At 51.1% G+C, this 26,932-nt stretch overlaps 1 protein-coding gene across 1 annotated transcript; it reads left to right on the forward strand.

The window, feature by feature from the left end:
- Positions 1-883: 883 nt before the first annotated feature.
- On the forward strand, positions 884-26,875 carry SLC13A2 (solute carrier family 13 member 2). Its single transcript, XM_081889614.1, has 12 exons — positions 884-1,100; positions 13,141-13,269; positions 14,795-14,931; positions 16,396-16,604; positions 17,654-17,837; positions 19,074-19,196; positions 21,324-21,545; positions 21,872-21,975; positions 22,105-22,217; positions 24,053-24,214; positions 24,709-24,846; positions 25,957-26,875. The coding sequence occupies exons 1-12, from the start codon at positions 1,008-1,010 to the stop codon at positions 26,086-26,088; spliced, it is 1,746 nt and encodes a 581-aa protein (XP_081745740.1). The 5' UTR covers positions 884-1,007; the 3' UTR covers positions 26,089-26,875.
- The last annotated feature ends 57 nt before the right edge of the window (positions 26,876-26,932 follow it).

Genomic DNA, 26,932 nt, shown 5'->3' on the forward strand with positions numbered 1-26,932 from the left:
AGGGGACTTTGGAGAAAGAGCAAGGGGCTATGCAAATATTACTGGCAGTGTCGCTCCTCTAATCTGGGGCGCGGGGGGGGAGTGGCTGCTGATTCCCTCCAGTGAATGACAGCATGCAAAAAGGAGAAAAACGGATCCCCCTAAAAAATAATAGTACAGAAAGCCTCTTGCAGCCCATTTTTATTTTTTTATTCCAAATTACACGTGCAGAATTTTAAAAAAGCAAAACAAACAAGTTTCATACATCTGGAAAGCATTCAGGAGTTCACAATGGAACTGAACGTGTGAAAATGCAATTTAGACCCTCCTTACCCCCGCATTCACTGCCTCCAACAGTGGAAGGAGCACAGCCACTGATGGCCTTCTCCTTCCGCACGAATCTGCCCAATCCTCTTTCAAAGTCCTCCAAGAGGCTACCGCTGCCTCTTGTGGCAGTGAGTTCCACGGTTTCAGGCCAAGGCGCTGTGTGTGTGTGTGTGTGTTTTGGGGCTGCAACTCGACTTACAGGCGCATCCTCCCCATCGAGCCTGCCCCCAGCCTGGTGGTGTGCCTCCCGATATCTTTGGGAACACCTCCCATGCGTCTCGGGGAGCATCTGCAGTCCCAAACTTCTGGAGGGCGGCAAGTCTGGCCTAGAAGTTGCTGCCAGCAGACACCCACAAACTGAAGAGGCCCCGCCGCTGCCTCGCCGAGGCTCTTGCCGGCTGCCGCGCGTGGGAACTTGGAGGCGGGTTTCGCCAGCCCGACCTGGAGAACGAGATCCGCGCACCTGAGTCACAGGTGTGCGCCGGAGAGCGTTGAACTGGGAGGCTGCCAAAGAGTTAACTTGGCGAGCGCGCAGGAGTTTCTCCCTGGGAAGATTTCGAGCAGCTCCTGATTCTTCTTCCTTGGCAGGAGGGCGCTCAGGTGCCAAGGTCGGCTGCCAGGTGCCCCGGAGCCTTTATAAAGCCTCGGAGGCGAGATCGAGAGCTCCTTTCGGCCCCAGGCAGGCAGCGTCCCCCATCATCATGTGGAAGGAGATTCTGGCGCACAGGAACTACCTGATCGTCCTGCTGACCCCCTTCCTCTTTCTCCCCCTGCCCCTGGTCCTACCTTACAAGGTAAGTCGCTCTCTGGGTCCTGTGCCCCTCGCCATGGAAAAGGAGAGTCGTCGAGGATTCACAGAATCCTAGAATTGTAGACCCGGGTGGGACCCCGAGGGTCATCTGTCCCAACCCCCAGCAATGCAGGAATCTCAAGCATCCATGACAGAGGGCCACCTGTCACCCAACAAAGGAGAGATTCCCTTGCAGGATCCAAGCAATGGAGCCATCAAGACACAATTTTCTTTTATGGGCAGTGCTTAGGGTGAAGGATCAGCTGTTGAGCTGCACAGGGTTTCGCTCCCAGAGGAAAAGTGGGGGGGTCACAGTTGTGACACCACAGTCCCTTTGCAGAGGGAAAATCCCCCCCATTTTCCAGGCGGTCCCCAAAGACGGCAATAACAATAGAGAGAGAACATCATGTCCCCAAAGGAAGCAATGTTTCCTTTGCCGTTTCCAGAACATGCTGAAGAGGCGAGCCACCTCAAATTGTGGCACCTGAAAAGCAGCTTGCCTCTTCAGCAGGAGGAGCGACTGCTGGGGACGCTGCCGATAAGCCCCTGTTGGTGTTGCGCTGTACAGAAGGCAGATGCGACAGGTAATTTAACCTAATAACAGAAATTGGAGGTCCTCCAAGCATCTTCTAACCCAGGGGTCAGCAACATTTTTCAGCCTTGGGCCGGTCCACTGTCCCTCAGACCTTGTGGTATCTATCTATCTATCTATCTATCTATCTATCTATCTATCTATCTATCTTGGGCCGCATCCAGCCCACAGGCCTTAGGTTGCCTACCCCTGTTCTAACCTGATGGCCACAGCGGGGGGGCGGCAGGGGGGGGAATCTAAATGAAATGGGAACCAACAAGGTGGAAGAGCCCTGAAGGTGGAGCAAAGTGTCTTTAGTTGCGATTCTTACATTGCAGAGGGTTGGACTAGGTGAACTTTGGGGTCCCTTCCACCTCTATTAGGAGTCTATATGAAGTGGGAGAAATGGAAGCACTAGTTTTCTCTTCCTCCGTGGATTTGCCCAGTCCTCTTCTAAAGCCATCCAAGTTGGTGACCATCCCTGCCTCTTGTGGCAGGGAGTTCCACAGTTTAAGATCAAGCCTGGGTTTCTGTGTGCCTTGGAATGCAACTCGGAGGCTTTGCATGCAGTGGCCTTCATATTGCAAGCTCCAAGGGGGATCCAGGGAGAAAGTTTGGCAGCTGCAGGAGCCTTTCAAATTGCACCCCCCCGACATCTGTGGAACCGTCTCCCACAACCTGCTCCAGTCCAAAGCGCCTCTTTGAGGGAAGGGCTGTGTTGCTGAGTGGTGCTGAGCACCGGTTTGGCATGAAGGAGGGTGTCCCAGGTCCAATCCCCAATGGCAGTCCTGGGAACAACGCCAGGTATTCTCCTCAAAGAGTCACTGCCTCATTCCCGGGCAGGCAGCCGCCTATGCTGGAACCTTCAGAGAGAAGTAGAGAAAAGTTAAGAGGCTTTTGGTGAGGAAAGGAAAGGAAAAATAGCTTGATGCCAGGGAAAGCAGGTAAAAGCCAGCTGTTTTGAAGAAGATAAACTACACCATTCATTGGTAGCAGACGATCGCCTCCCATTAAGGAATCCTGGGAACTGTAGTATGCTAAGAATCATAGAATGGTAGAGTTGGGACCCAAGGGTCATCTAGTCCAGCCCCCAAAGAACACACAAATCAGATGTTTGTTCCCCACCCAGTGGTGCTTGCACTGGCTGGCAGCAGCTCTCCAGCCGGCGGCAGCTTTCCCCAGGCACTCCCCGCCACCAGCGACTGACCCTGGGACCCTCTGCAGGCGGAGCAGGTGCTTTGTCACTGAGCTGTGGCCCTTTCCTTTAAAACCCCACCCCTTGCAAGAGTCTAGTCCTCAGGGATCTGGAGCAGAGAGGAGCAATTTGGGCACAGGACGGCATTTTTAGCAGGACCACCTCCTTCTGTCGAACTCTGCTGCTGCCGCTGCCTTCATGCCCGTTTCCCAATTGCATAAGCAGCCTGGCCCCGGAGCTAAACGGCAGCCAGCTCCCATTCTGGACGCTGAGTTTCCTGCTTGGACCCCTTCCAGCTCACTCCCCGTCTTGCCCTCCAGGCAGTGGCGTAGCGTGGGGGGTGCAGGGGGGGCCGGCCGCACCGGGTGCAACATCTGGGGGTTAGGGTTAGGGGGCGCAAATCCACGGGTTAGGGGGCGCAAATCCATGGGTTAGGGGGTGCAAATTACTTGTCTTGCCCCGGGTGCTGACAACCCACGCTACGCCACTGCCTCCAGTTGTGAAGGGACTCTGGCCGCAGGGAAGGTGTCAAAAGAAATGAATGCTGGGCAAATGGACTGGAGAGAGGGTTCCCTGGGCCAGATGGGCCAAGCCTTGATTTGGGGGAGGACACTCCCAACCCACTGCAAAATCCTGACCTTTGGATAGGAAGGTCCCAGGAGCAGAGATTGGGGACCCTGGTCTCCCAGGTCTCAGTTTGACACCCCTAACCACTAGACCACACTCCTTGCGTGGCAGAAGCTGTGGCTTCTTCCTCACCCTCTGAGATGATCACCTGAATCTTTCTGAAAGCACGACACCCCCACTTTGGGAAGCTTCTTCAGTGCTGAGCTACAGAGCAGATATGCTTTTCCCACCTCCCCAAATTGGCCCTCAGGAACATTGGAATCTGCCTCACACAGAGTCTGACCAGGGGTCCAACTAGATCAGGAGTCAGAAAACTTTTTCAGCAGAGGGCTGGTCTACTGTCCCACAGACCTTGTGGGGGGCCGGACTATATTTTGGAGAAAAAAAGGAACGGATTCCTATGCCCCACAAATAACCCAGAGTTGCATTTTAAGTAAAAGGACACATTCTACTCATGTTAAAACACGCTGGTCCCCAGACTGTCCGCGGGCCGGATTTAGAAGGCGATTGGGCCGGATCCAGCCCCCAGGCCTTCGTTTGCCGACCCATGATTTAGATTATAGATTTGGGGAAGGTGAAAGGAAGGTGTGTCGTTCTCATGGAGCATTGTTAAACTGTGGAACTCCCTGCCACAGGAGGCAGTGATGGCCATCAGCTTGGATGGCTTTAAAAGAGGATTGGACAAATTCATGGAAGAGGAGAGGCTGTTGAGGATTGCTAGCCAGAACGGCTCTGCTTCTGAATACCAGTTGCTGGAAACTGCAGGAGCAGAGAGTGGCTTTTATGCTTGGGTCCTGGGGGTCTCCTATTGGGGTATCTGGTTGGCCACTATGAGGACAGGAGGCTGGACTAGATGGGCCACTGCCCTGATCCAGCAGGCTCTGCTTATGTTCTTAGGTACCAGTATTGTCTGCACAGACGGGCAGCAGCTTCCCAGGATTTCAGTCAGGGGTCTCCCCCAGCCCTACCTGGAGATGCCATCAGGGATTGAATCTGGAGCCTTTGTGAATGCTCTAGCACAGATGTCTGGTTCATCCCACTAGAAACACCATAAGATTCTAGTCCTCATGGTTCTGGATAAATGGATGGTTTCAATAGGAACATAGGAAACGGCTTAAGGCCGAATCTGGCAATTGGTCCATCTACCTCAGCATTGCCTACACTGACCGGCAGCTTTCAGAGGCTTTCAGACCCTAGGCTTTCAGAGGAGAGATTTCAGTAGTTCTGCTTGGAGATGCTGTTGAGAGTTGAACCTGGGGCCTTCTGCATGCCAGACAGGTGCTCTAGCACAAAGCTCTTATTCACCCTCCTAAAGCTTTAAACAAGTCAGCCTGGATAGCTCAGTTGGTGAGAGCGTGCTGCTGAATAATGCCAAGGTTGCAGGTTCGATCCCCATAAAGGACAGCTGCATATTCCTGCATTGCAGGGGGTTGGACTAGATGATCCTTGGGATCCCTTCCAACTCTACGATTCTTTGATTCTAAGTTTCTGGTCCTCATGGTTCTGGTTTAACTAGGAATCTGCTTTATACCGAGTCAGAGCCACTGGTCTGTCTTGCTCAGTACTGTCTGAACTGACTCTCCAGGGCAGGCATAGGCAAACTCGACCCTCCAGATGTTTTGGGACTACAACTCCCATCATCCCTGACCACTGGTACTGTTAGCTAGGGATGATGGGAGTTGTAGTCCCAAAACATCTGGAGGGCCGAGTTTGCCTATGCCTGCTTCAGGGTTTCACACGAGCGCTCTCCCCAGTCCTACCTGGGCAGGCCATCAGGGGTTGAACCTTCTGCATGCAAGGCAGGTGTTCTACAACTGGGCGATGGCCCTCCTTAAATCAAAGTCCTGCATGGTCTCTTTCAACCCACAAAGAAGGTGACGAGGGAGCGTGGGAGAGCTGTCTATCAATTTTTAAGCCTGAGATGCTTTGACCCCTGGCAGGGGTCAAGAGGGCAGCGGCTGGGCAGACAGAAGTTACACTTTAAGGGACCAGAGTTCGCCTCTTTGCTCCAAGGAGACCAGAAGAGTCCGTGACTAACCTGATCTCCTGTTTCCACGCCAGCAATTGGCCCAGAACGTTTGTCCTTTATTACCTGCAGGTTCTCCTCTGCCCCATCCCAACTCAAGTCCAGATTCTGGTCCTTATGGTTCTGAGTTAAGGTCTGATTCAAATAGGGACTGAGGAAGTGGCCTTATTCCAAGCCAGACTCTTGGTCCACTCCGCTCAGTATTGCAGACTCTGGCTGGCAGCAGCGCCCCGGGTTTTCAGGAAGAGAGTCTTTCTTCGCTGGCCCTACTTGAAGATGCCACCGGGGACTGAACTTGGGACCTTCCGTACGCAAAGTTGGAGCTCTGCTACTGAGCAGTGGGCCTTTTCCTAGAACTAAAGTAAGATTCTAGTCCTCATGAGTTCAGATAAAGGGCTGGTTTCAAGAGGAAGTACCTGGGGGTATTGAAGGACCTTAGCTCGGTGTTAGAGCCCCTTGCATACAGAAGAGCCAAGGTGAAATATCCTCAACATGTCTAGTTTTAAAAAAAAATAATAACCCAAAGAGATGGCTTCTGACTGAGATCCCAGAGATGTGCTGCTAGCCCTAAATTGTTGATGAGCTGCAATTTAGAAAAAGACAATTAAAAAGGGAGCCACAAGATGAGGTTCTTCCTGTGGCAGGGAGTTCCAAAGTTTAACGCCATACTGTGTGAAAAGAGTCCTTCCTTTTGTTGGTCCTGGATCCCCCAGCAAGGGAGGTTTTCTTTTGCCTCTTGACATAGCGAAAAGAGAGACAGAAAAAACTTTATTCGCGTTAGCCGATGGCCATAGCAACCGTAAAACATTACAGTATACGCAGAAATTTGATGTAAAAGCACAATTTAAAGTCCTGAATCAGCAGTCAGTTAGTGGCCCTTATTCTGATTGCCCTTGTCATAGTGAAAAGCAAGTTTTGCACAAGGCAGAGAAAACAGTCCCGTTTTAAAAGCAAACCCAGAACTGCTCATTACTCATCCACCACAGGCTGCATCTGCCAAGGTGATAAAGCAGCCATAAAGCGGTGATGGACCATAAATGAGGTTGTGTAAATCAGCGAAAGTTGTTTCTGCCTTGAGCCAATTAAACTCGCCAAACAAGAGGGCGAAAACAGCCAGGCAGTGCATCCTAAACCACGTCCACCAGACACAATTAAAATCCACTTGCAAGCCTCCTTAAGTATCACGGCCCTCAGCCAAGGAACACCTCCGACCTTCTTTCCTAGAGGCAAAGTGGCCCCTCTCAGGATAGGACCACCTGTAATATCCTTTGAAGTGAGGGGGGGGGGGAATCCAATTCCGTTCCCATTTACTGTATCTGTTGCTGCTGCATTGCAGGGAGTTGGACTAGATGACCGTTGGGGTCCCTCCCAACCCTACAAGTCTATGATTGTGTGATTATCGATTGCATTTATATCACAGCTTTTTCTCCAGGGAGCTTTAAGGTGACATACATGGTACTCCCCCTCCTAATAATAATAATAATAATAATAATTTATTATCTGTACCCCACCCATCTGGCTGGGGTTCCCCAGCCACTCTGGGCAGCTTCCAACAGATTAAAAACACGATAAAACGTCAAACATTAAAAACTTCCCTGAACAGGGCTGCCTTCAGATGTCTTCTAAATGTCAGATAGTTGTTTATCTCTTTGACATCTGGTGGGAGTGCGTTCTACCTGGTTCCCTGTAGCCTCACTTCTCGCAGTGAGGGAACCACGAGAAGGCCCTCAGAGCTGGACCTCTGTGTCCGGGCTGAACGGTGGGCATGGAGACGCTCCTTCAGGGATACTGGGCCGTTTAGGGCCTTGTTTAATCCTCACAACAGCCCTGTGAGGTAGGTTAGGCTGAAAGGCAGCGACTGAGCCCCAAGGCCCACCCAACATGACAGAGCGGGAGGATTTGAACCCTGGTCTCTCCCAGCTCCTATTCCAACACTCTAACCACTGCACTACACTGCCTCTGGCTGCAGTGGAGTCAAATTACCAAAAAAGGGAACTTTCTAATGGTGAGAGCTTTTCAGCAGTGAAACGGACTCCCTTGGAAAGTGGGGGTCTTGCTTTCCTTGGACAATTTTTAACTGAGGACGACCATCTGTCAAAGATTCCTTAGCTGCAATTTCTGCATTTCAGCAGGTTAGACACTTCCAGACCTACAATTCTATGATTCTGTGGCTGTTTAGCCTCGACGGCATTCGCCATCGGCCGGCCCTCAGGGTTTTCTTCCAGCAAGAGACCCATCTCGGGTGGCAACAGGGGAGGAGAAACACCAACCCTGCCGGGCGGGCAGTGAACTCTTCTGCCCTTGGCAGCACGCTCATGCCGCAGAATGGGCAATAAAACAGAGCATTGTGCTGAAGTCAGCTGAGGAGGAGGAAAACAGAGATTAATGGGGAAGATGTGGCTGATAAGAGGCTGTTGGTTTCAGGAAGTTCTTCACCTGTCTCTCGCTCTGTTGCTACCCAGGAAGCAGATCCCGAGCCAAGGCAGAGAGCACAACAATTTAGAGAAACAAAAGAGGCTTCATGGTCCACAGCCCAAAGAAAGGGCTGGATTTGTCTTGTTCCAGAGGTCTCAGAATACCAGTTCCTAGAAACCGCAAGGGAGGAGAATGTTGCTTTTGTGCTTGTGGATTTCCCTTGGGGGCACCCGGTTGGCCACTGTAGGAACAGTAGGCTGGACTAGGTGGACCACTGACCTAATCCATCCAGGTTCTTCTTAAGGAGGTCCATTGTGATAGCAGAACCTCCATGTCCAGTGGCAGTCTACCTCTGAATACAAGATAGTAACATCTTGGAGGTCCTGGGCCTCAAGGAAATAAGACTGGCCTCAACCAGGGTCAAGGCCTTTTCGGCTGTGGCCCCGGCCTGGTGGATCGCTTTGTCACAAGAGACCAGGGCCCTGTGGGATTTGGCATCTTTCCGCAGGGCCTGCAAGATGGAGCTATTCCGCCAGGCCTTTGGCCGGGGTCCAATCTGACTCCCCCTCTCTCCTTATAAGAACTTGGCATGAAAGTGGCCCCCCAACCTTTCTCACAGGCTCATATGAGATCAGTATAAACAGTTAGGCCTGGTGAGCATTTAAGGTCCTCATTCCTATTTTGCGGGTTGCCATCTGATTGGATTTCACTTTGATTCTGACTAGATTTTAAGATGTGTTTTAACTGATGGCTTGATTTTATGGTAATGTGTCATATATTTGATGTTAGCTACTCTGAGCCTGGTTTCGGCAGGGAAGGTGTGGTATAAATAAAATTTATTCTTATTCTTATTATTATTGGGAACAACAATTGGAGCATAGTGTTGCACTCGGATGCTGCTTGTGGGCTTATCTTTGGGGCACCTGATTGGCCACTGTGAGCGCAGTGCTCTTATTACATTCCGATGGAACCTCCAGGTCCAGAGATAGTCTATCTGGATTATTTGGAGGTATTTGGCCACTGTGAGAACACAATGCTGGGTTAGATGGGCCCACCGCCCTGATCATGATGTTCATAGAGATGAGAGGCCCATCCTTCCTCGTCAAAAGAAACCAGAACATGACCAGCAACAACAGGCAAGCAGCCTTGTCCACCTTTCCTCTCTACCCAGCCACGCGTGGGTAGCTGGCCATTGGGGCTCACCCTAAGCCACCCCCCTTGCAAACAGGTACATCAGAAGAACCAAGGAATTGTAGGTGGAAGAGACCACGAGGGTCATCTAGTCCAACCCCCTGAAATGCAGGAATCTTTGCCCAACGTGGTGAGACTTGAACCCATGACCCTAAGATTAGGTGCCTCATGCTCCACTCTCCAGGATCAGGCCAAAGGGAACTTAACTAGAGAAGCATCCTGTCCTCACAGTGGCCACCTAAGTGGTCACAAGCAGGATATCTGGGGGCAAGAGCAACTCTCTCCTTCTGCAGTTTCCAGCAACTCTTGCTCAGAAGTGCTGCTGCCTCTGACCACCCAGCCCCCCCCCAATAGCCCCCTCCTGCCTGAAGGGCTCCAATCTTCTTTCCAAGCCCCGCAATCCTGCTCCACGCTCTCCCTGGGTGCTCCTCCCGCTTGCAATGGTGAATTCTTGAGCTTCTGTAATAATAACCTGGGTGGAGAAACAGAGGGATGGGTTGTATTGTATCTGAGGGCTCCCTTGGACAAAAAACAAGGACACCAGCCAGGAATACCAGAGCAAAACAGCAGCCAGTCGGCTTGTTCTTGATTGAAGACTGTCGCGACAGAGCTCCCACCTGCCACCAGGTGGAACAAGATGGAAGCCCGAACAAAAGAGAACCCAAACTTTTATTAGCTGCTAATCCCCATGTTACCCCCCCCCCAAACCACATCACTCATACATCACAGTTACACCATGAAAGGGGAGGTCTGGTGGCAGTAATCTGAGCATCCTGGACCCTGCCCCATGGTTCCCCTTGCCCTCCACCAAACACCCATCAAGTGGAACAAAAGAGATCTTTACATTTCCCTGTTTCCCAGCCAAGTTCATCCCACCCTTTTGTCTTCATCTGGGTTTGGTATTTCTGGAATGGCTACCTGTCTGGCACTCAGGTATCAGGATGCCAGGGATTATCACTCAGGCAGAGGGGCTGCTGAGTAGCTGAGCTAACCTGTCTATATGAATTTCTGAAGTTTCCCCAGTGAGCCAGTACATAGATACATTTATCAGTGAATTCTAACATTTGGTGTCGTGCTGCAAAGTCTCTTTGAATAGATAGGAAGAAACTGCGATGAAGTGTTTTGTGGAGACAAATCACAAAAGTCACAAAGGTGATTGTGCTGGTTTTGGTAGTGGGCTGCATGTGCATGATATCTGCTGGAGGGCAACCCCCCCAACCTGTACATAAATTCCTGCAATAGTATGTATAGAGACCTTGGACTTTTGTGTGGCTTGAATGAGGGCAAGGAATTCTGGACCGAGTTGGGCCATCCATAGCTTTACCTGTGCTTGTCTGCAGCCCTACCCACACCAGGCATGCGGCCCCCGGAAAATTCCCTGGGAAGGAAAGTGGACCTTGAGGCAAGAGTTTTCTCACTCATGCTCTGCATTGGTGACACAATCTCCAGCTACAAACCTTAAAAACAAATTATGCAGTCAAGCCTTTTGGGGGGGGGAGTGGAATCTGAGGCACAGCTGAAAACAGAGAGAGCTGGCAACTTCCTTCTCTCTGCCACCCCCCCTTCAAGCAGAGCATGACATCCTCAGGAAAGCCACACCCTCTCATTTGCCAAGAAGAGGACTCACTCTACCTTGCAGGGTTGTTGTGAATGTGTAAGAAAGAAAGTGTAATAAACAAAAATCTGCCCTTATTCCCTTATGGGAATACAAGAGTCCTTTGTAGGTTCTCCATCGGCCGTAGAAAATAAGAAGCCAACCAGAGAATATTGAGAAGCAAAGCAGCTAGGAAGCCTGATCTTTATTGATCTGTTGCAACAGGGTGCTCCCCTCACACACAGGAAAGGAGGAGGACCCAGAACAAAGGTGTGCCTGCCCTTATATAGATATTTTAAATTCCCTGCCCTGGAGCTCAAGACCACCCCTCCATACATGAAACATACATCACAGAATGGGTATAACCCAAGACCACCCCCCAGATACATCATACCTAAATCACAGAAAAGGAGGTCTACAACAGAAATCTTAGAGCGTTGTTTATCTCCTGTCTGGCAGAAAGAAAACCCTTCTCTTTAACCCCCACCCCCAATTTCTGGCCCATTTAAGGGACTCCCCAGTTATTTATTTTAACCAAAGCAGAGTTAGGTGCAGCAAGATCACCACCTGCAGGCCAAATTGGCCACACACATTTATAATCGGGGTAATAGCCAAGAAGCCCAACTCTACACATTTCAAGCACTTGTATTCATATTCAACTCCTCCCACAAGAATCCTGGGAACTTTCACCCCCAAAGGTACTGGGAATGGTAGCTCTGTGAGAGGTAAACTATAGTTCACAGGTTCCTTTGGGGGAAGTCTTAAATAGAGTGTGCATTGGTCACACCCAGCGAGAGCTTCGCGGCTGAGTGGGAATTTGAACCCTGATCTCCCAGGCCCTAGGCCAACACTCTAACCACTATGCCATCCTGGCTCTGCAAAGTGTCTTACTTTGCAAAATCTCCTGCTGCTTCTTCTCTCCCAGACACTGATACAAACATGGACCCATTGCAAAACTCCCTTCCCCTCCCTACTTTTTTTGGTAAATATTTTTTTTTTAATCATTTTATATTGTATATAAAACAGAGAGAACGGTTATGTCAACAGGTGAAAAGTAAAGGATGAAAAACAAAACGATAAAACAGGCACATATAAAACAGAGAGAACGGTTATGTCAACAGGTGAAAAGTAAAGGATGAAAAACAAAACGATAAAACAGGAACATAGAATGAGCACAGTTGCACGCGGGTTAGAATAACAAAGTCCAAGTGAAGAATATCGGTGTTATCTGATTATCAAGTTCCAGATTTGCCAGGCTTGTGCCAACAGTTATCTTGAAAAAGATGGTCCCACTGTGCATGTCACAAAGAAATGTCCTCACCGAAGTTGCAATCTTTGTGTGATTTTCTCCATTATCGTTTTGTAATGACCAGATCCAGCTGCTGTTGGTGGAAATAGATTTTCTAGATCGATTTCATTTGGGGTTTCAGCCTGGCTTTGGCAAAGAAACTGCCCGGCTCGCCTTATATAATGACCTCTGTCTGGACAATCTTTGGCTAAAGGGTGGTATATAAATTCAGATAAAGAATAATAAATAGAGTCATAGAATTGTAGCGGTGGAAATAAGAACAACAATATTCCCAAGTGAGTGCTACCAAATGGTCAGTGTAATATTTGGGGCTGTTTTCCATTGAGTTGTGATGACGATTTGTGCTGCCCAGATCATATTTGAGACCAATTCTTTTGACCGGTGCTTTTTTCCATGGGGGGTACACAGGGGTATGCATACCGCTAAACATTTTGTGAATCTAAGTTTGGCCTCATTGAGGGCCAGAATTTCAATATGAGTAGGAAAACGCTAAACATTTTTCTTTTTTTAGAAAAAAAACACTGCTTTTGACAACGTGCCCCCAAAATATCCAGTAACATTAATTTTGGACCTTGGTTCCTTTGGTAACATTTCTCATTTCTGTCAAGATTCAATTCTGAGAATCTTGAAGCAGCTTACATCCCCGCCCCCTATAGATGGCATGTACTGTTTTTATTAGGGACGCTGGTGGCGCTGTGGGTTAAACCACAGAGCCTAGGACTTGCCGATCACAAGCTTGGCAGTTCGAATCCCCGCGATGGGGTGAGCTCCCGTTGCTTGGTCCCTGCTCCTGCCAACCTAGCAGTTCGAAAGCACGTCAAAGTGCAAGTAGATAAATAGGTACCGCTCCGGCAGGAAAGTAAACGGCGTTTCCATGTGCTGCTCTGGTTTGCCAGAAGCGGCATAGTCCTGCTGGCCACATGACCCAGAAGCTGTACGCAGGCTCCCTCAGCCAGTAAAGCGAGATGAGCGCCGCAACCCCAGAGTCGTCCGCGACTGGCCCTAACAGTCAGGGGTCCCTTTACCTTTACCTTTTTACTGAGTTTATTGCAAACCCCTCCAGCAATGAGCTCATGCAAAATGGCCCTTCTCATTTCTTCTGCCTCTCCCATGCAGGAAGCGCAATGTGGCTACACCATCGTCCTGATGGCGCTCTTCTGGTGCACAGAGGCCCTGCCGCTGGCCGTCACCGCTCTGCTGCCCGTCATCCTCTTCCCGCTCATGGGCATCATGGACTCCACCACGGTAAGGAGACGGCCGGACCAAAGAGGCTCTCGGTTTTGCAACTGGCCAGCCATGCAGGGCTGACATGACCGCCCTCTGTTTGCACCCGGACCACAACTCCCATCGGTCCCAGCCAGGGGAGAACAAAGCATGGCCCTCAATAACCCCTCAGGGGCTGCAGCGTAGTGGGAGAGCGTCTGCTTGGCATGCAGAGGGCCCGAGTTCAAGCCCTAATGGTGTCCCCAGCTGAGACTGGGAGGGACATCTGCCTAAAACCCCTGCCAGTCAGTGGACACAAAACTGAGCCAAGATGAACCAATGTTCTGACTCAGTCAGCTTCATTTTAATTAGGCCTTCAAGAGGACTAGCATCTTAATTTGTTTTCAGAATAGCTGTAGCTCTGTGGCAGGACAACTGCTTTGCATGCATAACGCACAATCCCTAGTGTCTCCAGAGGGGCTGGGAAGACCTCTTCTCAGAAACCCTGGAGAGCTGCTGCCGGTCCGAGTGGACAATACTGAGCTAGATGGACCACTGCAGTGATTAAGCATAAAGGCAGCTTCCTCTGTTCCTCTTTAAATCAGACCTTCAGTTTAGAAAGCTGGTGTGACTTTTAATCTGTTTTTAGTTTGCTGTTTTTTCACTTGTTGAAAGTGTTAAATTATTGTTACTTCTTCTTATGGGTAATATTATTGTCTTCTTGTTTTTTGGAAACCATTTTGAGATTAGTTTGGTTTTCTTCATTATCAAGTGGCATATAAATTTCAGTATTTTTATTAATCAGTAAGTGGCCTGGAAACTCTGGCTCAGCGCTAAAAGGGCAAGAAAGAGGCTTATAGCAGGGGGGCTGGCCCACTGTCCTTCAGACCTTGGGGGGGCGGACTATATTTTTTTGCGGGGGGAATGAATGAATTCCTATGCCCCACAAATAATCCAGAGATGCATTTTAAATAAAAAGACACATTGTACTCATGTAAAAACACACTGATTCCCAGACTGTGTGCGGGCCGGATGTAGAAGGCGATTGGGCCGGATCCGGCCCCCGGGCCTTAGTTTGCCTACCCATGGCTTATAGCCTCTCCTGGCTGTCAATGCCCCCCCCCCACTGCAAATTGAATCCCTGATCTGGACCTTGTGCAGAGTAGAAATGAGTGCTCTCCACCACAAGAAAAAGTTCCAAAAAGTTTTACTGCAAAACAGTCTTAAACTAGTTACAAAACAGAAACGCAAAGTAACACATTGCTCTAAACAAACTAGCAATGGGGTCAGTCTTCTTTAATTCAGTCCAGGATCTATCCTCTCTCCAATCTCAGAGGGAGCTCCTGAACAACCTCCTTGTTCAACACTGCCGCCGCTGCTGGTGGTGGTTCCATCTCTTGCTGTGACGCCACCACTCAGCATGCTCACCGAGCCTCTCTTTGCCACATTTACCTAGAGTGTAACCTCCTGCCTGATGCAAAGCTCTCTGCAGAGCATGTTAAATACAATGCATTCAAACATAGGCTTGATTAAACTGATATATTTAACCCCCCCTCCTTCCCCACAGGTGTGCATGGAGTACCTGAAGGACACCAACATGCTCTTCATCGGGGGGCTGCTGGTGGCCATTGCGGTGGAGCACTGGAACCTGCACAAGCGCATCGCCCTCCGAGTCCTGCTGCTCATCGGGGTCCGGCCAGGCCTGTGAGTCATGCTGCCTGGAGAGAGGGAATGAGGAGGGGGGGCAGGCTCTGGAGGCGGCCCAGAGTCAGGGCTCCCCACCTGCTTTGCATGGTTCAATCCCCCTCTTTTTGCTCCTGGCCAGGATCCTGAAGCTGCCTAGGAACAGTGGAGCAGCATAGATTTAGAGCATGGGTAGGCAAACTAAGGCCTGGGGGCCGGATGCGGCCCAATTGCCTTCTAAATGCAGCCTGCGGACAGTCCGGGAATCAGCGATTATCCAGGGATTATCACTCAGGCAGAGGGGCTGCTGAGTAGCTGAGCTAACCTGTCTATATGAATTTCTGAAGTTTTCCCAGTGAGCCAGTACATAGATACATTTATCAGTGAATTTTTACATTTGGTATCGTGCATCAAAGGCCCTTTGAATAGAAAGGAAGGAACTGTGATGAAGTATTTTGTGGAGACAAATCACAAAAGTCACAAAGGCGATTGTGCTGGTTTTGGTAGTGGGCTGCATGTGCATGATATCTGCTGGAGGGGCAACCCCCCCCCCCAATCTATACATAAATTCCTGCAACAGACTCTAATGGCTTTGTTCTGCTGATGCACGGCCAAGGCTGGGGAGGGAGCCATTTCTCCAAAGCCCGACACTTAAGGGCCATGGCAGGCGGCCCCTTGGCCTCCACCGTCCAGCATCCCCAAGGAGGGCTGAGCCGTCCTGCTCTGGTGGCGAGAGGAGCTGAGTGCCAGCCTTCTGCCCACCTCCATCCATGGCAGGTGTTGTAAACAAAAATTGCCCTTTTCCCTTATGGGGTATCCAAGAGCCCATATAGAGTCCTTACGTAGGTTCCCTATTGGTAGGAGAAAATAACAGAGGCCAACCAGAGAATATTGAGAAGCAAAGCAGCTCGTGAGCCTGATCTTTATTGATCTGTTGCAACAGGGTGCTCCCCTCACCCGCAGGAGAGAGGAGGAACCCAGAACAATGGCGCGCAAGGCCTTACATAGACATTTTAAATTGCCCACCCTGTAGTTCAAGACCACCACTCCATAAATCATACCTACATCACAGAAAGGGGTGTACCTCAAGACCACCCCCCAGATACATCACAGAAAGGGTGGTCTACAACAGAAATCTGAGTGCGTTGTTTATCTCCTGTCTGGCAGACTACCTGTTAATGGTCACTTGATTGGATACCCTGGGGAGCCTGGCCAGTTTTTTGTAATGATAAATACTTAGTTCCTGGGCCAGGTCACAGGCTCACACACTATTCAAACACAGACATACCCTTAAGACAGGATTTGTGAAGGAAAAGACAATGGGGAGGCTTTTCTACTTTGACCTTGCAGAGAAAACATTTGGTCAGTTTGGGAATAAAAAATGGTTCCAGGTCGGCCTTCCTGTGCTGATCTATGTACATGCTTGGTTGGTACGCTTATGAACATTTAACATATATCTAAGACCTCAAAATTCCTATCACACAGGCTCCTGATGGGCTTCATGGGTGTCACCGCCTTCCTCTCCATGTGGATCAGCAACACGGCCACCACCGCCATGATGGTCCCCATCGCCCAGGCCGTACTGGAGCAGCTTCACAGATCCGAGCTGGAGCGGCTGCAGGCCAGGGAGGCCGTGGCCAAGAAGGGGACCGTCAATGGAGGCTTTGAGCTGCAGGAGACCGTCCAGCAGCAAGGTAGGTTTGGGTTCAGGACCGTCACTCAGCCCTCCTTCCTCTGAAGCCACCGGAAGGACGTCAGAAGAGCCCCGGAGAAGGATCAGGCCAAAGGGGGAACATCTAGGCCGGCATCCGGTGCTCTCTGGTTGTCGCTCCCCATTGTCTGGTATTCAGAGGTAGACTGTTCCTGGGCATGGAGGCTCTGCTATTGCAATGGAGCTCTGTAAGAAGAGCTGGATCGGGCCATAGGGAGTCTGTTTAGTCCAGCCTCCTCTTTTCACAGGGACCAACCAAAAGAGAAGCCCCCAGGCAGAATCTGAGCTCAAGAGCCCCCTCCTCTCCTGTGGTTTCTAGCAATTCGCATCCGGAAGCATTGCTGTTTAGGGAAGCTTTTAATGTTTAATAGACTATTGTACAGTGGTACCTCGGGTTACATACGCTTCAGGTTACATACGCTTCAGGTTACAGACTCCACTAACCCAGAAATAGTGCTTCAGGTTAAGAACTTTGCTTCAGGATAAGAACAGAAATCGTGCTCCGGCGGCGCGGCAGCAGCAGGAGGCCCCATTAGCTAAAGTGGCGCTTCAGGTTAAGAACAGTTTCAGGTTAAGTATGGACCTCCAGAACGAATTAAGTACTTAACCCGAGGTACCACTGTATTTTAATATTCTGTTGGGAGCTGCCCAGAGTGGCTGGGGAAACCCAGCCAGATGGGCGGGGTATAAATAAATAAATGATGATGATGGTGATGATCTGGCTGGGTTGCTCCAGCCACTCTGGGTGGCTTCCAACACACACACACACACACACACACACACACACACACACACACACACACAAAATAAAAACCAAACATTAAGAGTAATAATCAGATCCTATATAAAAAGTCACGATAACTTTAAAATAAACAACTTATACCACAAATCATACAAAATGATGTAAAAGGGTTAAATGAAGAAACAAGGTGCTCCAACCACTAGGCTACCGCTGCCTCTCCCCCAACCTTGCTTGGGCCAGCCTTACTGCCCCTCTCTCCCCCTCACCAACCCCCCTCTCGCCTCCCGCAGTGAACGGACACGTCGTGACTGTGGAGAAGGAGAAAGTGTCCCAGGAGCAGCAGCAGCTGGAGAAGAAGCACCTGACCTTGTGCAAAGGAATGAGCCTTGCGGTGTGTTACGCGGCCAGCATTGGGGGAATCGCCACCCTGACGGGGACCACGCCCAACCTTGTGATGAAGGGGCAGATGGACGAGTGAGTACCGAGTCAGGCTCTGGCTCTGGCCCTGGGGGAGGATAGTCTGGCTTCCTTAGGGCCCGGGACCTCTAAACAATGGTTGTTCATGGACCTTAAGGTCCTCTGCAGGGCAGACCAGGACATAGCTGTCAACCGTCCCTTATTTGGTGGGAAGTCCCTTGTCCCAGCACTGTGTCCCGCTGCTGTCCCTTATTGATGATGTCCCTTAAATTTCCCGGGTTTCAAAGGAAGCAGCTCCTCTCCCTCCCTCCCTGCTGGCCAGGGAGGAGGGAGGTTCCAACTGTGTTGCTTGGCTGCGTTGCTCACCCAATAAGGAGTCTAAGAATGACTGGGGGGCGGAGCTTTCATGCCTTGTGCCGATCAAATCAGCCGCGTTGCCTGGGGACTCACCTTTGCTCAGCGCTTCCCAGCGGAGAGGTGACGGTGGTTTTCCTTGCTGCATCCCCTTTGCCGGGTTGCTGCGCTGTGGGAACCACCACTTGAGGCTTCGTTTGGCTGCTGGCTAGGCTCTCTGCCTTTGGCTCAGAGGGGCTCAGAAGTCGAACATACCTGTGTTCGGAAAATCCCTTATTTTGGCTGCTGATCCCTTATTTTTGAGGCTGCTGGTCCCTTATTTTCAAATCTGTAAGTTGACAGCTATGGACCAGGAGAGGCGGTCCCGTAAATACGAGGGCCCTAAGCCACAAAGGGCTTTAAAGGTCAAGACCAGCACCTCTTGTGTGTGGGGGGGGGTCCTTCCGATTCTATGACCCCCATTTGTTCTCTGCTTGAGCCACACTCATGAGGAGAAGGAAGAGTCCCTGACTCAGAACCAGGGAGGAATGAGAATCTATCCATTTCAGCTTCTCGTTCTTCTTCACATGGTTGTACTGGTTTGGTTAAAGAGAGGTTGGATAATTGCCTGTCAGGGAATGTTTAGCTTTCCATGTCTAGAATTGTTTTCTACCCATCCCCCAAGTATTTCTGCACTGCCCCACCAAGAAGTATCAAAGCAGCGTGCGATTCCTGTGTTGCAGGGATTGGGCGAGATCACCCATGGGATCCCTTCCAAATCCACTGTGCTATTATTCCTCCACATTTTGCGACGCGATTCAGCAACCGAACAAAATGCACCCACTGTGGGGAGGGGGAAAGTGTAAATAATTAAAATGCAGGAGGTTAACGACATGCATTGCAGACCCACTTCCAAGCCAACGCCGCTCGCATTTCACGGCTCCCCTTTCTCCTCGCCAGCCTCTTCCCCAACAACGGCAACGTGGTCAACTTTGCCTCGTGGTTCAGCTTCGCCTTCCCCACCATGGTGGTCCTCCTGATCCTCTCCTGGGTGTGGCTGCTGCTGCTCTTCCTGGGCGTGGAGTAAGTCGAGACCCACGGGTGATAATGTGGTGGGGAGGTGGGTGGGAGACTTGTGCAGGGGTTAATGGAGAAATCTGAGGACTCCCTTGGACAAAAAACAAGGACACCAGCCAGGAATACCAGAGCAAAACAGCAGCCAGTCGCCTTGGTCTTGATTGAAGACTGTCGTGACAGGGCTCCCACCTGCCACCAGGTGGAACAAGCCCCAAACCAAAGAGCCCCCAAACTTTCATTAGCAGCTAATCCCCATGTTACACCCCCCAAACTACATCATGGTTACATCATGAAAGGGGAGGTCTGGTGGCAGCAATCTGAGCATCCTGGACCCTGCCCCATGGTTCTCCTTGCCCTCCACCAAACACCCATCAAGTGGAACAAAAGAGATCTTTACATTTCCCTGTTTCCCAGCCAAGTTCATCCCACCCTTTTGTCTTCATCTGGGTTTGGTATTTCTGGAATGGCTACCTGTCTGGCACTCAGGTATCAGGATGCCAGGGATTATCATTCAGGCAGAGGGGCTGCTGAGTAGCTGAGCTCACCTGTCTATATGAATTTCTGAAGTTTTCCCAGTGAGCCAGTACATAGATACATTTATCAGTGAATTCGTACATTTGGTGTCGTGCCGCAAAGGCCCTTTGAATAGATAGGAAGGAACTGTGATGAAGTGTTTTGTGGGGACAAATCACAAAAGTCACAAAAGTGATTGTGCTGATTTTGGTAGTGGGCTGCATGTGCATGATATCTGCTGGAGGGGCAACCCCCCCAACCTATACATAAATTCCTGCAGCACAGGAGAGACCCACATGGAAGAGGGTCACTCCTGTCTCTCCACCCAAGACCAGCATGTAAAAAAGCAGGCAAAGTTCTAGTCCTTATGCCTTATGCAGAGTCAGACCATGGGCCCATTGACTTCAGGGCTGCCTGCACTGACTGGCAGCTGTGGCTTGCCAGAGTTTCAGGCTAGGGAGTCTCTCCCGGCCCTACGCAGAGATGACATCGGAGGTTGAGCCTTCTGCATGCAATACAGGGGCTCTGTCCCTCAGCTGCAGACTTTTGCAGTGCAGCTGGTGTAAGGCAATTTCCTGTGATCCTAAGTCGGGTTGGGGTAGGGGGTGAGTCTGAGGCCTCCAAGGAGCTGCTGCCAGCCAGAGCAGACAATGCAAGGCTAACTGAGCAAAGAGTCTGAGTGGGTTAAGGTAGCTGCTGAGGTCCATATGTTTGGCCCAGTGACACCCACTCTGCCCAGCTGGCTAGGTCTTCTTTTAGGGACTGGTCACAAGGCATTTTGCAATACTCAGTGTTGGAGAGACATTAAGCTCTGCCAGCCAGGCACCAGCTCATGGCTATCTATCTATCTATCTATCTATCTATCTATCTATCTATCATCTATCTATATCTATCTATCATCTATCTATCATCTCAGTGCTCTCATAAAATTTATACTCTGCTTGATAGCAAAAGAAAACCTCAAGATTCACTTAAAACTTCCAATAAGTGAAAGTAACAATAGACTAAAAGCAGATTAAAACTTGCATCAGATTTCTAAGCATCTGGACAGGCTTCTAAATGAAATTGTCTTGAACAGGAACCGAAAATGTACAGTGAAGACATCTGCTGGATATCAATAGGCAGGGAGTTCCAAAGTGCAGCCACACCAAAAGGGCAATTTATTTCAAATGCGGAACAGGGAATTATGTGGCCCGAATCACAACGCAGATCGAAGCGGCCAAACAGGAGTACATGGGTTCAGGTCAACTGGCCCCAAGTTGTGAAAAGGGTTTGCACCCATATAGGAACACCTTGAACTTGGTCCATGATGAGCAGCCTGTTCAGATCTCAAATCGCACTGCCATCAGCAATTATGCTGCAGCATCCAGCACTAAATGCAGCTTCCGGATCGAGCTTGAGGAGAGTCCTACATGGAGCGCATTGCAGCAATCCAACGACTGTGGCAATTTTTTTGTGGCTGGAGCTGCGCTTGGTCAAAGGCACTTCTGGCCGCGGAGGTTCCCCAAGTCTCTAGGGATGGAGCTGGACCCAGAAGCAGGGAACGGCCCCTCTGAAATGGGTTTTGTCCCCCAGGGGAACCACAACCTGCCCCCATCTTATTTCTCTCTCCCTTTCCAGCTTCCGGAAGAACTTTGGGTGCGGCACCAACGATTCGGAGAAGGCAGGCTCTCAGATGGCCTACCGCATCATCAAGAACCAGCACCAGGCGCTGGGGCCCATGAAGTTCTCCGAAATCACCGTGCTGGTCCTCTTCATCATCCTGGTGCTGCTCTGGTTCACCCGGGAGCCGGGCTTCATGCCGGGATGGGCGAGTGCCGCCTTCACCTGGGACGGGAAGAGGTGAGAGAGGGGCACACCTTCCCTGCTCCTTCCTGTCCTGTCCTGGAAATGTCCTACCTCCTGGTGGGTTTCCCTTGGGGACACCTGGTTGGCCACAGTGAGAGCAGGAAACTGGGCTAGAGGGGGCCCTTTTGCAGCTAGGCTCTTTTTATAGAACCTCCAGCTCCAGAGGCAGTCTATCTGGTCCCCCAGGTTCTATGGGGCATTTCACCACTGTGAGAGTAGAAGGCTGGGCTAGATGGGCTCCCTCTGGCCCAATTCAGCCTCAGCTCAGGCAGACTCGTCTTCTGATCCTCGCCTGCGATGCCCATCCTTTCCCCCCTCAGCTACGTCACCGATGCCACGGTTGTTATCTTCATTTCAATGCTGCTGTTCCTCATCCCCTCGGAGGTGCCCAGATGCGGCTTCCGGAGCCGCACCCCACCAGGAGGTGAGCAATGCTGCCCCCATGCTGCCCCCCTAACCTGCAAGTGGTTCACAAAATTGCAGAGGTGGGAGGGATCCCCCCCAAAGGCCACCTAGTCCAGCCCCAGGGGCTCACAGACCCTTTGCTTTGCAGGGCAGATCCGGGTGACCCCGGCCCTCCTGGACTGGTCAACCGTTAATCAGAAGATGCCCTGGAACATCGTCATCCTCTTGGGAGGAGGCTTTGCCTTGGCCAAAGGCAGTGAGGTGATCCCCCTTGGGCTGCTGCTATTGTTATTGTTGTTGTTGTTTAGTCGTTTAGTCGTGTCCTCCTCTTCATGACCCCCTGGACCAGAGCACACCAGGCCCTCCTGTCTTCCACTGCCTCCCGCAGTTTGGTCAGACTCATGCTGGTAGCTTCAAGAACACTCTCCCACCATCTCGTCCTCTGTCGTCCCCTTCTCCTTCTGCCCTCCATCTTTCCCAGCATCAGGGTCTTTTCCAGGGAGTCTTCTCTTCTCAGGAGGTGGCCAAAGTCTTGGAGCCTCAGCTTCAGGATCTGTTGTTGTTGCTTTTTTCTGGGGAGATGCAGGGGTACACATACCCCTAAACATTTTGTTAACCTTTGTACTTTTGTCCGCTTATTGTACAGTGATACCTTGGTTTACAACCATAATCTGTTCCGGAGGTCCGGTTGTAAACCAAAACAGGTTGTAACCCAAGGCGCGCTTTCGCCAATAGGGCCTCCAAAAATGTTTTGTTGTAATAATAATAATAATAATAATAATAATAATAATAATAATGGGTTGCAATAATAAAAAAGGGACACACACTTCAGGGTGTGACGTTGTTGCAATCCAAAACAGTTGTAATCCAAAACGGTTGCAAACCGAGGTACCACTGTATTTATTTTCCCCGATTTGAACTATAAAATGATGATTTTGTTGAGTCAAAATGAGAGTACCCCTAAACATTTTTTAAGAAAAAAAGCACTGATGATGGTGGTGGTTTTTTCTCCTCCCCCCTCATTAAATCTCCACAACACCCAGTGAGGTGAGGTAGGCTGAGCGGGAGAGGGACTCAGTGAGCTTTATATCCAAGTGGGGGATTTGAACCCTGATCTCTCCCTGGTTCCTAGTCTGATGCTCTAACCACTACAACGCCACCATCTCTCGCTTTCCCACGAGGTCCCACTGAGATGGGTGAGTGACCTGACTCAGATCAACATCAGCAATGACTCATCCAAAGCACTAGGGGGCGCCCAAGCAGCACTGAACTGGCATGAGCTGCCATTCAAGGGATGAATGACGTGGCTGCTCTATTATTCCCTGGGAAGCTCAATTGCAACAATATTATTTTAGGAGCCCACCCTATACTTGGGGCTGCAGGTTGCTCTGAAGTCTTTTTAATGCTGCGGGGTTTTTTAATTACTGCAAGACACGACACAACCTTATCGTGATGGGTGGTTAAGAAATAAGAATAAGAAATAAAAATAATAGAACAGGAGAGTTGGAAGGGACCTCCAGGGTCTTGTTGTTCTTTAGTTGTTTAGTCATGTCCGACTCTTTGTGACCCCCTGGACCAGAGCACGCCGGGCACTTCTGTCTTCCACTGCCTCCCGCAGTTTGGTCAAACTCATGCTGGTAGCTTCGAGAACACTGTCCCACCATCTCGTCCTCTGTCTTCCCCTTCCCCATCTTTCCCAACATCAGGCTCTTTTCCAGGGAGTCTTCTCTTCTCAGGAGGTGGCCAAAGTCTTGGAGCCTCAGCTTCACGATCTGTCCTTCCAGTGAGCTCTCAGGGCTGATTTCCTTCAGAATGGAGAGGTTTGATCTTCTTGCAGTCCATGGGACTCTCCAGAGTCTCCTCCAGCACCAGAATTCAAAAGCATCAATTTTTCGGCGATTAGCCTTCTTTATGATCCAGCTCTCACTTCCATACATCACTACTGGGTCTAGTCCTCCAGGGTCTAATCCTGCCCATACAGGAATCTCAGCTGAAGTGGATTTGGGGAGCCGTGTTTGTGTGAGAAGCCAGGGTCTGTGCCCCTCTGTCTGGTCCTCCATCAATGGCACCCCCCCCCTTGTCCTTTTTCCTTCCAGGCGTCTGGTCTGTCCAAATGGCTGGGGAGCAAGCTGACCCCCCTAGAGAGCATCCCTCACCCAGCCATCGCCTTTGTGCTCTGCCTGCTGGTTGCCGTCTTCACCGAGTGCACCAGCAACGTGGCCACCACCACGCTCTTCCTGCCCATCCTGGCTTCCATGGTAAGCATGGCAAAAAGGAAGGGCTCGTTCGCGCAGCAAAAAGGGGTCAACCTGCGGAACTTCCTCCCACTTGGAGGGGTTACAAAGAGGGTTGGAGACATTCGCAGAGGAGGAGAGGACTATGGGTGGCAACAGGGGCTGTGCTGTCCCTCCATAGCTGGAGGCCACAATGTTTCTGAATGCCAGTGGCTAGAGACCACAAGAGGGTAGAATTGCTCGGATCCTGCTTGTGGGTTTCCCGTTGGGGCATCTGCTCGGTCCCTGTGAGGACAGGAGGCTGGACTAGACGGGTCCTTTAGGGCCTGATCCAGCTCTTCTTATGGAAGTCTCTTGTGATAGCAGAACCTCCATGCCCAGGGACAGTCTACCTGTGAATCTCAGACAATGGGGAATGACAGCTGGAGAGTTCCTGCTGCTTGTGGGCTTCTTGGGCCCTCTTTGGCCTGATCCAGCCAGACACCCCCCCATCTCCTCCTGCCTTTTGTTGCCCCCAGGCTCAGGCCATCTGCCTCAACCCCCTCTACGTGATGCTGCCTTGCACCCTCTCCGCCTCACTGGCCTTCATGCTCCCGGTGGCCACCCCTCCCAACGCCATCGTCTTCTCCTACGGGCAGCTGCACGTCATAGACATGGTGAGTGAGGGTCACGCCGTTGTAATAGTAATAATAAATAAATAAATAAATAAATAAATAAATAAATAAATAATTTATACTCCGCCCTCCCCAGCCAAGACCAGGCTCAGGGCAGCTAACACCAGATATAAAACAAATTGATTGAAATACAACTTAAAAACGAGATTAAAAGACAACATTCAAACATTAAAATGCAGTGGAAACTCAAATAAAAAACTTTTTTGGGGATAAAAACGTCAAGTCTTCACCAAGGCCAACTATCCAGACTGGTCCTACATGGGCCAGAAAAAGCCAGAGAAGTCCCCAAATAGGAGTTCCATCACAGAAGGAAAAGGGGGAAGAGGATCAAGTTGATTCCAAGCCAAAGGCCAGGCGGAACAACTCTGTCTTACAGGCCCTGCGGAAAGAAATCAGATCCCGCAGGGCCCTGGTCTCGTGAGACAGAGCATCCCACCAGGCCGGAGCCAGTGTTGAAAAGGCCCTGGCCCTGGTTGAGGCTAATCTGACTTCCTTAGGGCCTAGGACCTCTAGGGTGTTGCTGTTTTGGGGCCTTAAGGTGGGGCATACTGGGAGAGGCGGTCCCGTAGGTACGAGGGTCCTAGGCCGTGTAGGGTTGGAAGGGACCCTCTGGGGTCATCTAGTCCAGCCCCCGCAAAGCCAGTGTCATCACCTCGGGCTCTGCCCATCCAGGAGCTTCCTTGGGCAGGGGGTGGCAGAGAGATGGGTGGTTGTCGACTCCAGCACCCCCCAGTGGCCCCTCCTGCAGTGGCGCCCGGTTGCCTATTCGGACTGGTGGGGAGGAAGGCAGAGGCCAGAAGTGGGTGGAGCTAAGGCCAACGAGAGGCGGAGCCAACTCATTCCAGCTTTGCCCCCCCCATCCTCCTGCGAAGAGGAAGGTGGAGGAAGTACAGTGATATCTCAAGGCACATCTAGGACGGCTGCTCTTTTTGGGGCAAGGGGGATAGAGCCCCTGCTTGGCATGCAGAAGGCCCCTTTCCTGAAACCCTGACGAGCTGCTGCCAGCCAGTGCAGGCAGAACAGAGCTGGAATCTGCCTGCCTCGCTCTACGGCCTCTTCTGGCATCCTGATCTCCTCTCTTTGTGTCCTCAGGTCAAAGCCGGCTGCATGCTGAACTTACTGGGGGTCTTGACCATCACCCTGGCCATCAACACCTGGGGCTTCCCCATCTTTGACCTCCACAATTTCCCAAGTTGGGCAAACGGCACCGCAGGTCAATGCTGAGCTGGGGAAGCGACTCTCTCGCAAACGCGCTTCGGATCCTCGAGCGGCAACTCCTACGCTCCGCCGAGGGGCCGGCTCACTTGGGGGGCCGTGGAGGCGCAAACGCAGCCTTCCCAAGCCGGCAGCGGCTGTGGACGGGGCTCCCCTCCCTCCCTCGCTGGGATTTCTTCTGCCCCAGTTGTAGCACCCGTGTGGAGCTTAGCAGTAGGGCACCTCACCTCACAGACCCAGCATTGTGGGGCAGGAAAGAAATGGCTCCCTCCCAGATCTCCACCCAGAACCATCTTCCCTGGGCAACACACCACAGGATCATAAAGTTGGGAGGGGGACACCCAGAGGCCATCTAGTCCAGCCCCCTGAAATGCAGGAATCGCTTCTCAAGAATCCCTGGCAGGCGCCTGTCCAACTTCTGTTTAAAAGCCTCCAGAGAAGGAGAGTCTGCTCCCTCCTGAGGTCATGGAATTGTGGAGGAGGGAGGGCCCCCCAAAGCCCATTTAGTCCAACCCCTGCGATGTAGGATCGTTTCATCAGACGCAGAGCGCCGGCGTGTGTCTTTCTGCCGCTGGTCCTTTTTACAGGTTGCTGCCGAGTAGTTCTGTGTGAGCCACCAACAGCGGGCAGGCAGAGCCAAGACGCCCCCAACCTCCTTGTGACCCCCACCAGCTGCTGGGCACCGTGGGCACCGTGCCCCGTTGGTGCCTCCCATCTTCCAAGGAGGCCGGGGCTTCCAGGCCCCCGGGAAAAACACAACAGCTCTTTTGTGCAATAAAGAAAGTGTGGGCCAAAACTGTATTGTGGTTGTTCTCGTGAGTTTAAGGGGATCTGTGGATCACTCACAGTCACA

This window comes from Podarcis melisellensis (assembly GCF_964234715.1).
Source record: "Podarcis melisellensis genome assembly, chromosome: 15".
Lineage (NCBI taxonomy): Eukaryota > Metazoa > Chordata > Lepidosauria > Squamata > Lacertidae > Podarcis > Podarcis melisellensis.

What these genes read in the sequence shown, in the direction of transcription:
- SLC13A2 (XM_081889614.1), top strand. Translation starts at nt 1,008, where the DNA reads ATGTGGAAGGAGATTCTGGCGCACAGGAACTACCTGATCGTCCTGCTG. An exon ending in CTGCTCTTCCTGGGCGTGGA is followed by an intron (nt 19,197 to 21,323) that starts GTAAGTCGAGAC and finishes CTCCCTTTCCAG; the next exon opens with CTTCCGGAAGAACTTTGGGT. An exon ending in CCTTGGCCAAAGGCAGTGAG is followed by an intron (nt 22,218 to 24,052) that starts GTGATCCCCCTT and finishes TTTTCCTTCCAG; the next exon opens with GCGTCTGGTCTGTCCAAATG.